The sequence below is a fragment of the Vulpes lagopus genome, chromosome 6 (assembly GCF_018345385.1).
Source record: "Vulpes lagopus strain Blue_001 chromosome 6, ASM1834538v1, whole genome shotgun sequence".
Classification (NCBI taxonomy): domain Eukaryota; kingdom Metazoa; phylum Chordata; class Mammalia; order Carnivora; family Canidae; genus Vulpes; species Vulpes lagopus.
This window is the reverse complement of record NC_054829.1, coordinates 26,207,745-26,221,033: the sequence shown is the minus strand read 5'-3', so window position 1 is coordinate 26,221,033 and position 13,289 is coordinate 26,207,745. Positions and strand designations below refer to the sequence as shown.

Genomic DNA, 13,289 nt, shown 5'->3' with positions numbered 1-13,289 from the left:
GGATAGAGTCTAGCATCAGGATCTCTGCTCAGCAGGGAGCCTGCTTCTCTCTCTCCCTCTGCCCCTTCCTCCCCAACCCCAGGTCGTGCTCTATCTCAAATAAAGAAAATCTTAAAAAAAAAATTTTTTTTAAGAGTTCTTGGAAGTGCTTCAAAGGAGAAAGGGAGGCCAAATACTGAAGGAGTTCCAAGCCCCCTTCCTCTGCCTCAGCCTGATAGCTCCATTTTGATCAGTTTTACTGGCATTCTGTGTAAGCTTTTGTTGAACAATGATGCCTACCACTGATAACACCACACACAAAAATGTTTTGAAAGCAGTGGACTGGATTTAGTCTATCTTTCTAGGACTAATTTCTTTTCTTTCTTTTTTAAGATTTTATTTATTTATTTACGAGAGACACAGAGAGAGAGGCAGAGACATAGGCAGAGGGAGAAGTAGGCTCCCTGCAGGAGCCTGATAGAGAACTCCATCTCAGGTCCCTGGGATTATGCCCTGAGCCAAAGGCTGATGCTCAACCACTGAGCCACCAAGGCGCCCCTCTAGGACCAATTTCTTATGATTCAATACTTCTGTTTGATCTGATGAAATATACACTAGTCACTGTGCCAAAAACTGGGAAGAACATGAATCGTCATCTTGAGATTTAGCCTGTGACACCTGAATCAAATTGCCTCCCCTACCCCAAATGCTCCTCTGCCCTCAGGAGGGGGCTGATAGCCCAAGGGTATAGATGTTGAAGTGAAGTGACCTCTGAGACAGGGAATTTATTTCTGCTACCACTGAAATAATAAAGACTAAAAGGATGCCAGCACTAGAAATGGCAGAAAATTGTCCTTAAATGACTTGGTTATTGTTGATCCTTAAGTAGAGGAAGTTAACTTTATATGTATTAGACTTAGGATGACTTTTCTTACCACAAATCTATCCCCAATTGGTGTGAAATGCCTACACTACTAATACCAATATTAATAACTTACTCTGTGCTAGGCATTGTGCTTTACATACATTATCTCAATTTTCTAACAGCCCTATGAAATAGGTACTCTAAGGATCCTAAATTTGAATGAGAAACCTAAAAGTTAGAAGGTACGTAAATCATTTACGGTTACAGAGCTAGTAAGCTTGCAGAATCAGGATGTGAACCCAGATTTGATTGACAGTGAAGCCATGTTTTAGATACTATGTGATACTGACTCTATTGGCAAGTAATTCTTTGTTAAGCACCTTAAATGCTGATATTCTTGTCAGACAAAACACACTAAATCCAAATAACTTAGTACAAATTTTATGAGTTTATGAAATCTGTATAACACAAGAAATGGGGCAATGTAAACTCATCTGGAACTGAGGAAACGGGAGGGAGAAGTAGCACAAGCAAGGGCACTTCAAAAATAAAGAAGAGTCTACCTATGTGACCCCAAAGTTCAAAGCTGCCTGTGCCATCCTTATATTTTAGTCACATCTCCTCTAATAGACTATATGCTACATGAGGACAATATTTTATCTTAATCATCTTTGTAACCATAATGTACAATTATTCAATTATGGTACAGAAGAAAATAAATGGGATGGATGAAACATATGTGTTTAGAGTAAGTAAGTTACTACAGATAAAGTGGAGCCTGCATGTGCTGAACAGATGGACAGAATAGGAGGACAAAGAGCGACCCAAGATTGAAGAGACATTAAATACATGAGGCACATGTGAAGATGTTGAAGGAAGTATATAAGACATACTGCATATACACAAGGCATTCAATACTAATGAGAACTTGAATGAGCCACTCACTGGTGACATCCTTTTGTTCTCTGCCAAATAAAGCCATCTAATGGGCTAATGAGTGAATGGATGCTTACAGGCCAGTGTACTTGCCCCTATGCCTCTCCAAATTGAGCAAATTTGGGTGATGGTCCCAGGTACCTTCTATCCCTGTGCTCCCTTGATCAGCTCCAGTCCTTATAACCACACTATCAGTAGCAGAGAGAGAGGCAGGATATATGAACCCAGGATTTAAGAAGTATGGTACTTCCAACCTACCTGCACCCTATCTCATTTCTTTCCCTTTGCTTCTTGCCTTGAGTTTTGAACTTGTTTTAATAAACCATGTGACTTGGCATCTTAATTTAGGATGCAAGCCTTTCTGCTCTGTGACCTCTGGGAAAGCTTGCCTGAGAATACACTTAGAAACTACTACCATTGCATCAAGCTAATTTCCCACATTCATGGTGTCTTGTACCACTCCTTATCCATAGTCCTAATAAAAACCCCTCATAATTCCACCTGCAGCCACTCTGATTACTACACACACAAGTCCTTTTCCTAATTCCCAGATAAGTAGACTGTTTTGCAATTCTGTGGAGTCCTCTCTTACCTGTAAGACAGTACTGTCTGCAAAGCCAAAGCCGTCCTTCAACAGGGCTGTGATGTAACTGAGATCCATGCACAGGAAAGGACTGCCTGAGGTGAAGTTTTCCAAGTTATCACACACTGAAAGGGAGAGTGAAGAGTGGAATTCAAGTTTGCAGCCCCTGGCAGGGGTACGGTTTTCTCTAAATGCAGACTTAGGATAAGCAAACAGAATTCTCCATGTGGTCAATGCCTGAAAGTCTTGAAGACTAGAACTGTGTGCACTGACAGCCTCTGCAAGACTACAGCCTCGTGCATATTTCTGATGTCCCATCTCACCTGCTCAAATGTACCTGGGATTCTAGTTTATTTGCTAAATTTTCATAATCTATTTTTGGGGCCTAATTCAACTAAGTCCCTTACATATTAAGGCTGAGGTCTAGAAGACAAGGAAATACCAGTTAGCCCTACTGTAGGGCCAATGGATAGGATTATTTTTTTTTCAGATTTTATTTATTTATTGAGACACACAGAGAGAGAGAGGCAGAGGCAGAGACACAGGCAGAGGGAGAAGCAGGCTCCATGCTGGGAGCCCGACGTGGGACTCGATCCCAGGTCTCCAGGATCACACCCCTGGCTGCCGGCAGCGCTAAACCGCTGCGCCACTGAGGCTGCTTCGATAAGATTATTTGTATTTCCATGGACTCTCTCAAGCAAGCCTCTGTGGCTATTTCCCATATATTTTGGTAAAAAAGGACGAACATCACACATAAAAATAAACTCAAAATAGATTAAATATTTAAATATGAGACCTGACACTATAAAACTCCTAAAAGAAAACAGGCAGTAATCTCTTGGACATCAGCTTTAGCAACATATTTCTGGATATATCTCCCCAAGCAAGGAAAACAAAAACAAAAAAACTATTGGGATTACATCAAATTATAAAGCTTTTGCACAGGGGTGCCTGGGTGGCTCAGTCAGTTGGGTGTCTGCTTTCGGCTTGGGTCATGATCCCACACTCCTCGGCTTGAGCCCTGTGTTGGGCTCCCTGCTCACCTCTCCCTCTGCTACTCCCTCTCTTGTGCTCTCTCTCTTTCAAGTAGATAAATAAAATCTTTATTAAAAAAAAAAAAAAAAAAGGGAAGCCCTGGTGGCTCAGCAGTTTAGCACCACCTTTAGCCCAGGGTGTGATCCTAGAGATCTGGGATCGAGTCCCACATCAGGCTCCCTGCATGGAGCCTGCTTCTCCCTCTGCCTGTGTCTCTGCCTCTCTCTCTCTCTCTGTGTCTCTCATGAATAAATAAATAAAATCTTTAAAAATAAATAAATAAATAAAAAATTAAAATAAAAAAATGTAAAAAGAGAGCTTTTGCACAGGAAAGGAAATCATTAATACAACAAAAGGGCAACTTCCTGAATGGGAGATGTTCGCAAATGGTATGTCTGATTAAGGCTCAATATCCAAAATATATAAAGAACTTAGACAACTCGGGATGTCTGAGCGTCTGAGTTGAGTGTCTGCCTTTGGCTCAGGGCAAGATCCTGTGGTCTCAGGATCAAGTTCCACATCAGGCTCCCTGCATGAAGCCTACTTCTCCCTTTGCCTATGTCTCTGCCTCTCCCTCTGTGTCTCTCATGAATAAATATATAAAATTAAAAAAAAAAAAAGAACTTAGACAACTCAACACCAAAGAAACAAACTTATTAAAACAATGGGCAAAGGCACTACATTTATAGGAACTTATTAGTGGTAATAAAAGCAAAAGAAAACTGATACAACTTATTTTTCTTTAGTGATGACTTAATACTTAGACATTAAGTTTTATATATAAAATGTTAATCATTTCCAGGACTATTTTTTTTTTTAAAGATTTTATTTATTTATCCACGAGAGACAGGCGCTAAACCTGCCTAAAGGTGGCGCTAAACTGCTGAGCCACCCAGGCTGCCCTCCAGGACTATTTTATATGCTAGTGATATTAACCTCTATCGATTTTATATGCTGCAAATAATGTCTCCAACTTTATTATTCCACCCATTAACTTCATAGATAACACCTTTTCCCATATACATGTTTTATTTTTGTCAACCTTCAACTTCTACCATCATTTTTAATGCATTCTCAATCCTGAAACTTGTCTAAAGAATAACCTAATTTATTCATACTTTCATATAACTTTCAAATGTTTAACATTTATATTTTAGGGGCACCTGGGTAGCTCATGTGGTTAAGCATCTGACTCTTGATTTTAGTTCAGGTCATGATCTCAGGGTTGGGAGATTGGGCCCTGTGTCAGGCTCTGCACTGGGCATGAAGCCTGGTTAAGATTCTTTCTTCCAGGCAGCCTGGGTGACTCAGCTGCCTTCAGCCCAGGGCATGATCCCAGAGACCCAGGATCGAGTCCCACGTTGAGCTCCCTGCATGGAGCCTGCTTCTCCCTCTGCCTGTGTCTCTGCCTCTCTCATGAATAAATAAAATCTTAAAAAAATAAAAATAAAAAAGATTCTCTCTCCCTCTTCCTCTGCCCCTCTCTCCTTTTCTCTAAAAAAAAATGTTTTAATATTTCGCACAATATGTGAATTGTACAAAAAAGTATAATTTGCTTATTTTATTCACTTTAGGAAATAAATCTTTACAGAAGTATTTGAAAAAAAATGGGCAAAGGACCTGAACAGACCTTTTTCCAAGGAAAATATACAGTGGCCAACAGACACATGAAAAGATGCTCAACATCACTCATCATTAGGGGAATGCAAACCAAAACCAAAGTGAGATATCACCTCACACCAATCAGAATGTCTAGTATCAAAAAGAAAATAAATAACAGGTGTCGGTGAGGATGTGGAGAAAGGGAGACCTCATGCAAATTGTTCCACAGTCACTGTGGATAAAATTATGAAGGTTCCTCAAAAATTTAGAAATACTATATGATCTGGTAATTCTACTACTGCCTATTTACACCCCCCCCCAAAAAAAGCAAATACCAATTCAAAAAGATATAAGCAGGGATGCATGGGTGGCTCAGTGGCTGAGTGTCTGCCTTTGGCTCAGGGCATGATCCCGGGGATTGAGTCCCACATCAGGCTCCCTGCAGGGAGCCTGCTTCTCCCTCTGCCTATGTCTCTGCCTCTCTCTCTGTGTCTCTCATGGATAAATAAATAAAATCTTAAAAAAAAAAAGATTTAAGCACCCCTATATTTATTGCAACATTTTTAAAAAAGATTTTGAGACAAGGAGAGAGCATGAATGGGGGGGCAGAGGGAGAGGGAGAAGCAGGCTCCCTGCTGAGCAAGGAGCTTGACATGAGGCTTGATCCATATATATATATATATATATATATATATATATATATATATATATATATTCATACGTATCTTCTTTATGTGTGTACAAACACACACACACATATACACAGTGAAATATTACCCAGCCATAAAAAAAAGAATATCTTGTCACTTATGATGATGAGGATGGACCTGGAGGGTATTATGTTAAGTGAAGTTAAGTCAGACAGAGGAAGACAACTACCATATGATTTCACTTATATGGTAGTGGAATCCAAACAAATGCAAACAAATGAACAAAGAGAAACACAGACTCTTAAATAGAACAACTGGTGGTCACCAGAAGGGAGATGGGTAGGGGGATGGGAAAAACAGGTGAAGGAGATTAAGAGGTATAAACTTCCAGCTGTAAAATAAGGAAGTCACAGAGATAAAAAGTATACCATAGGAAATATAGTCAATAATATTGTAATAATGTTTCATGGAGACAGAGAGTGACTATATTTATCATGGTGAGCACAGGTAATGTATAGAATTTTCCAATCTATATGTTGTACACCTGAAATTTATACAACATTGTATGTCAATTATATTTCAGTGATAGAAAAAAAAAGGAAGGAAGGAAGAAATGTAGAAAGAAGAAAAGATTTTCACCATAATGCCCAAAGCCTCTTGTATTCCCATGGATTTCTATGCCACTTAATGCTTTTAATGCTTAGTCAAACTAGGAAACCAGCCTTCTGAGAGGCTTTCTGCTGACTGTGGTGCTCTGGGTCACTTTAAGGTCACTAGAGTTGGCAGGCACAGCTTCATGGACTTCCCTTCAAAGGCTTCCATTGGCACTTACCTTCCCTTGCTTTTCTTTTAAAATCTTCAACTTTTAAAACACCCCCTGTTTCATAATCTAAAATGAAACAGTAGTTAATATCAAAAAGCTTTCAAGGAAACAAGGAAATGTATCCTAGTGGTACTTATAATAATGAAAAATTGGAAATAAAATTTCTAACATTACAGAATGGGATAAATATACATGACATATCCATACAATATAATCTGTGTAGTCTATTTTATTTATAATTATTCTTTTTTTTTTATTTTTTTTATTTATAATTATTCTATGTCTATTTAACCACAATAAAAAAAAATGACCTGTTAAAAAAAATTGAAAATAGGAAATAGGAAATTAATTCATATCTCAGGCCATGACAGACCACGTACATATATTCACAGAACTAACAAAAAGCATTACTATTGTGATAAGGAAATAAAAATTATAAAGTAGGAGGGAGAAACTCTTTGGGGCAAGAGACATTATTTTGACTTTGGTGATAGCTTAATAGGTATACACATATGTCAAAGTTTAGTGAATTGTACACTTCAAATATTCATTTTACTTTCTATCAATTATATCTCGATAAAAATGTAAAAAAAAAAAAGACTTTATGTGTATCTGTTTAGGCCATTTTCTAGCTCCAAAGGATACTTAATCCTATTCATTCTTCCTCTGCTGCAACTAATGTCATTCAATTGTCAGCACTGGGGAAGAGCAGTGTGATTACGTATGCCAAAGCATTTCAAATACTCCTTTTCTCCTTTCCCTTCCCAGGACAGCTTCCCTCCTAGTTTCCTCCCTAGCTGATACCTGCAGTAAACTTACCAATCATGCCTGTGTCAACAGCACGATCATAATAGTAAGAGAAAGCGTAGAAAGAGCTTCTCTGGACCTCCTCCGGCTGGTGAAGTTTTCCTTGGACCACCCTTAGCACTTCAGCATAGCAGGGCTCAAAGCCCATCTTCCCTGCCAGGGCAAAGGTGAGAAAAATGAGAGCTCTCTGAAGCAAGATGCTGGAGCCAACAAAGAAACAGCAGGAGGATCAAGGAAAGAAGAAGCTGAGGTTCAGGACAAAGAGCTTACAAAGATGAGCAAAATTCCATAGAGGCAGCTTCCCTCCCTGTGTTCACCAAAAATAGCTGTATTCAACCTCAATCTGCTGCCTAGCCTATGTCAATGGTATTTATGTGAAGCAATCAGAAGTCTCATATTTGTTTCCTTCCCTGGAGAAATTAAGTTTTTTCCTTGATTTTACGGTCTTTGCTTTTTATAATATCTAAGATGAATTCTTCTATTGTCTTAGTTGTATTATTATAATTTAAAAAGCTAAACATTAACAGAATCTACAGTTTCTAGATAGAGTTTCTCCTTGCTAAGGGCAGAGACCCTTAAAGCATTAGATGCAGGTTAAGAACAGGTTTCTAATGGAACCCCACAGCACTTGGGCAGGGAAAGAGCAGGACAGAGGGACAGTTGCCTTGTTCACTGTCATTTCACATTATTCCTTTGCAGCATACCAGACCTATTTGGAATGAGTCCCAGAAAAAAGCTTCTCTTGAGTTCTGGAAAACACTTCCCATGGAACTTTTCCAGATTTCAACTGTAAAGGTAATTTCAATCAGTGAAAAAAACATCACTTGCCTTCTTTGTTGCCACCATACTGGTATTTCACACCCCCAAAGATCCACTCTGCTTCCAACCATCTTGGTAGACAGGCACTTCGAAAAGTGTGTCCATCAATCCCTGAAAGAAGTCAGACCACAAAGTAAGAGGCAAGGATGAGAGAGAGAGAGGGAGAGAGAACGAGAGCGTGCAAGCGCATGCGCCTGTGCACAAGAGTGAGAGACACATGCACACATGCAAGCAAGAAGCTAGTAAAGTTGAAATTACCAAAAAGTAGGTAGTTCCATGACTGCATCCTATGACAGGAATTTTTTTTTTCAAGATTTTATTTATTTATTCATGAGAGACACAGGCAGAGACATAGGCAGAGGGAGAAGCAGGCTCCATGCAGAGAACCCGACACGGGATTCGATCCTGGGTCTCCAGGATCACGCCCTGGGCTGAAGGCGGCGCTAAACCGCTCAGCCAAATTCCCTATGACAGGAATTTTTATTTTTATTTATTATTTTTTAAAGATTTTATTTATTCATGTGAGATACAGAGAGAGAGAAGAAGAGACACAGGCAGAGGGAGAAGCAGGCTCCATGCAGGGAGCCCGATGTGGGACTCGATCCCAGGACTCCAGGGTCAGGCCCTGGGCTGAAGGCAGGTGCTCAGCTGCTGAGCCACCCAGGGATCCCCTGACAGGAATTTTTAATTCAGGGTTCACAGATGGGCACTGCGGGACTGGTGAACCCTCTGAAACTACACACAAATTTTTGTGCATATGTGCATTTGGCAGAGGGGTCCATGGCTTTCATCACATTTCAAAGAAATCTAAAACCTACAATGGTATAAGTTCCCTCCTTCCTAAAAAAGGGGAAAAAATTCTGTTCTACTTTTCTCATTGGTTGTTGTGAGGCTTCAATGAAATCATATTTGAAGATGTTTTGTAAACTCTGAAATGCTATACAATCATCATCACACTAATAGTTTACTCTGAGCCAGTAACCATAAAAAACTACATTAAATGCAAAGGGGCACAGAAAGGTTGCTAACTTGCCCCAAATCACAAAGAGGGACTGAACCCAGTTCTGCTTGACCCCAAAAGCTGAGTTCCTAACTGCTCTACTATCTTTGAAGATATGAATAAAGTTGCTCAGTAATTTCACCTTGCAGGTGTACTGATGTTGCTTCCTGAACCTCCCATGTAAAACTAAGGGCTTGAGCAAGCTTCTGCCAAATTCACTCTTTGAGCTTTGAATTTCTGCACACTGCAGCCTCCTTGTCACAGACTGTGTGACTATATATAGACTTCATTCTAGAAATGGCTAATAGTGTATACCAAAACAACGGAACATAACATAAAGTAGAAAAAGAATCTGCTATTATCATGTTCATTACATAACACATCCTTCCTAAATCAGCATAACCCTTTTCTCCACAGAATCACTGTCAAGGAAGGGGAAAAGTAAGCTGAGTATTGGTGTCACTCTCACCATACCCCAACCAGCACAGGTACCTAGACGAACCTTCTGTTTCCAGGGCTCCCAGGGTTGCTAGTCTTGCAGCTTTCAATCCAAATCCCAAGTAACTGTAAAATACAGGATTGATTTAATTTCATGCTGGTCCCGAAGTTCTCCAGCCTAAAGCTATCTCTTCCAAAAGTAGCATGGTTTCTCTGTCTCCCTCTGAAGGGAGGAAAACCTTGGTCTCCATGACCTTCTCATCTTGTGTGGACAAGTAGTCATTTCTACACAGTTCAGATCAAGGCCATCCAGAACTTTCCATGCCTATGATTTAAAGGCCAGAGACAGTGATACTTCCTAGGGTCCCACCCTGGGAATCATCCCCAGAAAAGCTCTCATTATCTTAGCTCCTAGCCCCACTGTGATCAAATCCCAGGTTGGATTTTGAACATCTGAAAGCAACCTCAAAGGAGTTGGCACAGAGCTTTGGCTGAAGATTCTCCAAGTGTCCTCTCTCTAGAGAAAACTTTTTTTAAAGTTTATTTATTTATTTGGGGTGGGGGTAGAGAGAGAGAGAGAGAAAATGAGAGGAGAGAGAAAGCAAGCGCATGAGTGGGGTGAGGGACAAGGGAGAGGGAGAAGCAGACTCCCCATTGAGCAAGAAGCTCAATTGGGGCTCCATCCCAAGACTCTGGGATCATGACCTCACCCAAAGGCAAATGCCTAACTAACTGAGCCACCCAGGCACCCCTCTTTAGAGAAAACTTCTGATTCTTTAAGTTATATACTTTTGAGGCCAAGAATGGAGAAACCTCTTGAGTCCTTGGGCTTTGGTAAGTGGCTCTGGTTTCAGTTACCAGACCTCTGTGGGTTGGCAGGGACTTTGTGAGGCTTCTCAGATACAATAACAGATGTGAAAATGCTGTGAAAAGTTAGGAGAATCATACAACATGAAATATTCCTCCCTGTCCCCTCTCCTCACCTATGTGTATAGAGCTTATAAGTGCTGTTAAACATCTCAAATGAAGTGAGGTAGCCCCTAGGGGTTTGTTCCAGGGTTTTCTGCAAATCAGAAAAAGCAAAAAGACTATTTAGGATCTGCAATAGTTTGAAGGTCTTACTACCACCATCCCCGTTCCTCCCCCACAAAATCAGCGATGAAAGAGACAGACTAAGCAGCTAATCTCCCAAGGCTAGAGGAATCAAAGGGACTCTGAACAGTAAGGGGGCAAAGGAAGTTTATTCAGTCATTGACTCCACTCAACCTATGTGTGGTGGAGCTGCTGTCTGAAAATGCAGCACTACCCTCTTGGCACCACGATATGCCTGCAAAGTGGGTTGCTAACCAGGCCTTCATGTAAATGACTCACCTCAAACTGGGGTAGGAACGTGATTTGGGTGGAGGCTCCCCCCAGGTCGAGGGTCCCCACAGTCTCCTGGCTGTGGCCATGCAGCTGACCTGTGAATGAGAGCCAGCTCTGAATATCTTCTGCTTCCAGGACAGCCCAACACTCCTCTGTCTGCAATCTCTCTCTTGCTCTTGGTTGTACTTTGCAGGTGTTCCATAAATATTCCACTGGCTCCTGGCCCCAAATACTGCAAGTGAATGCTAACCTATAAGGATTCTTACTGTAGCTGAGGCCCTGAAGACAGTTATAAATGTTAACTTCCTAGCTTTTCCTTTCTTTCTTTTCCTTAAAAGCACAATACAAGCAAAAAGAAATTTTTACTCTTTGACCCTGCATGAAACCCAGTTAATGTCTTAGAATAAACTTGAGAATGTATTACCTGTCAGGAAATTCACAGTAACCCAAGCTAATATGCCTGAAAGAGAGAGAAAAATGGATTACATCTCAGAGCATTTTCCCCTGATCTTCCTTGACCCTCTTTTTGTTTTCTCTAAATTCTGTGTCTAAAATACACATTTTCCTTCTCCCTGTCATTCCGTTTTCTCTTATCCCATTCCTCCTCGCTTATTTGTTTCTCCTTGTTTAGTTCTTTTTACTTTAGCACCCCCTTCCCTGTTCCTAGTTCCTTTAATCAAATCTTTTGTTAACTTTGGTCCTCTTCCCCCAGAACATGTATCAACACTTCTCCTACCTTCATAGGATCCGTCCATGATGCTAACACTGTCATTTGGTACCAGGAAAGGTGACTTCTTAAAGATTTCTCTTACCTATAGAAAAAGGGGAAAAATCTGGATTCTCTAAGGCAATAAACATTTCTATATTTTGGCTATATCCTATTAGGGCTTATTAGAAAACTATACTCTTCATTTCCCTAGATAAAATTTTAGCAGAACATTTCTTTGCCCTAAAAAACTAGAGAAGGAACTATATAAGTAATTACTCGTTTCTTGTAAAAATAAAAAACACAGGGATTCCTCTGACTTAAAATCAATCTAAAAAAAAAATCAATCTCAAACAAACTACAGAAATTCACAGGTGAACTGCATCTAGGAAAGGGCATATATTTGACCCCTTCCAGCTCAAATCAGGATCCTGTAATTTTTTTAAAAATACTTATAATCCTGCCTGGGTACACTGGAAGCTAGGAGGACCCTTTCCCACTTCATTTCTTTTTTTTTTTTTTTATAATTTTTAAAAAATTTTTATTTATTTATAATAGTCACACACACACACAGAGAGAGAGAGAGAGAGAGAGAGAGAGAGAGAGAGGCAGAGACATGGGCAGAGGGAGAAGCAGGCTCCATGCACTGGGAGCCCGACGTGGGATCTGATCCCAGGTCTCCAGGATCGCGCCCTGGGCCAAAGGCTGCACCACCCAGGGATCCCCCCACTTCATTTCTTAGATGATAAGATAAAGGGATGATAGAGAAGAGTTAAGCCTGGGCAGCTCCTGAGGCTACAGAAATATTTCTTTTGCTCTCCCATCAAATTCTGCAGGTCTTTTATCCTTGCTGGTAAAGGGGGCTCATGTCCATAGGCTGGGCTACTCTGCTGTTAGCCCTTGTTAGATTCTGGCACATGGCTGAGGCCTCAAGAGTTCACAGAGACCCCAGATCTAGATTTATTTATACTATTTTAGGAGAAAGGAATGAACATCTCACACATTAATGACTCTCCATAAATATGGGTCAGTGACATGGGTGTTATGTCTTATTTATATGATTATCATGAGGTGGGGGGACACTTTCCAAACAGCAATAGAAGGAACTCTGGTCTGCTGGCTGTTCTCATTCCTGATAGGATGAAATGCTTCATGTGATGACCTCTGGACCCTGTTTCATCCGGGAAAAGCCAGTTAAGTGATCTATAAATAAACTTTTTTTTTTAAGATTTTATTTATTTATTCATGAGACACACGGAGAGAAAGAGAGACAGAGACATAGGCAGAGAGAGAAGCAGACTCCATGTAGGGAGCCCGATGTGGGACTTGATCCTGGGACTCCAGGATCACACCTGGGCCAAAGGCAGGCACTCAATCGCTGAGCCACCCAGGCGTCCCTATAAACTTTTAAACAGAAGATAGGTAAGCAAACAGGAATAAACACAGTTTCTGCTATTTCTCTCTCCACTCTTCTCCCCTGCTCACAGTTTATTCTTAATACAGCACCCAGAGTGCTTGCTTTTCTTTTTCTTTTTCTTCTTTCTTTCTTTCTTTCTTTTCTTTTCTTTCTGTCTTTCTTTCTTTTTCTTCTTTCTCTCTCTTCTCTCTCTCTCTCTCTCTCTCTCTCTTTCTTTCTTTCTTTGACTGACTGTTATTTATTTTAGAGAGAGAATGTGCCCAT

General features: G+C 40.4%; 1 protein-coding gene across 2 annotated transcripts in view; it reads right to left on the bottom strand.

Annotated features, from left to right (window-relative positions):
• The window catches only part of ENTPD5 (ectonucleoside triphosphate diphosphohydrolase 5 (inactive)), a 28,250-nt gene that overhangs the window by 5,072 nt on the left and 9,889 nt on the right, over nt 1-13,289 (bottom strand). The window contains exons 6-14 of one of the 2 annotated variants that reach the window (XM_041758625.1): nt 11,639-11,714; nt 11,327-11,362; nt 10,909-10,997; nt 10,521-10,600; nt 9,602-9,663; nt 8,109-8,210; nt 7,293-7,433; nt 6,483-6,539; nt 2,373-2,488 (exon numbers count right to left, since the gene is read on the bottom strand). In XM_041758625.1, the coding sequence (XP_041614559.1) occupies nt 2,373-2,488; nt 6,483-6,539; nt 7,293-7,433; nt 8,109-8,210; nt 9,602-9,663; nt 10,521-10,600; nt 10,909-10,997; nt 11,327-11,362; nt 11,639-11,714 (759 nt within the window). The remainder of the gene's footprint in view (nt 1-2,372; nt 2,489-6,482; nt 6,540-7,292; nt 7,434-8,108; nt 8,211-9,601; nt 9,664-10,520; nt 10,601-10,908; nt 10,998-11,326; nt 11,363-11,638; nt 11,715-13,289) is intronic. The other variant, XM_041758626.1, reaches the window with a different exon arrangement.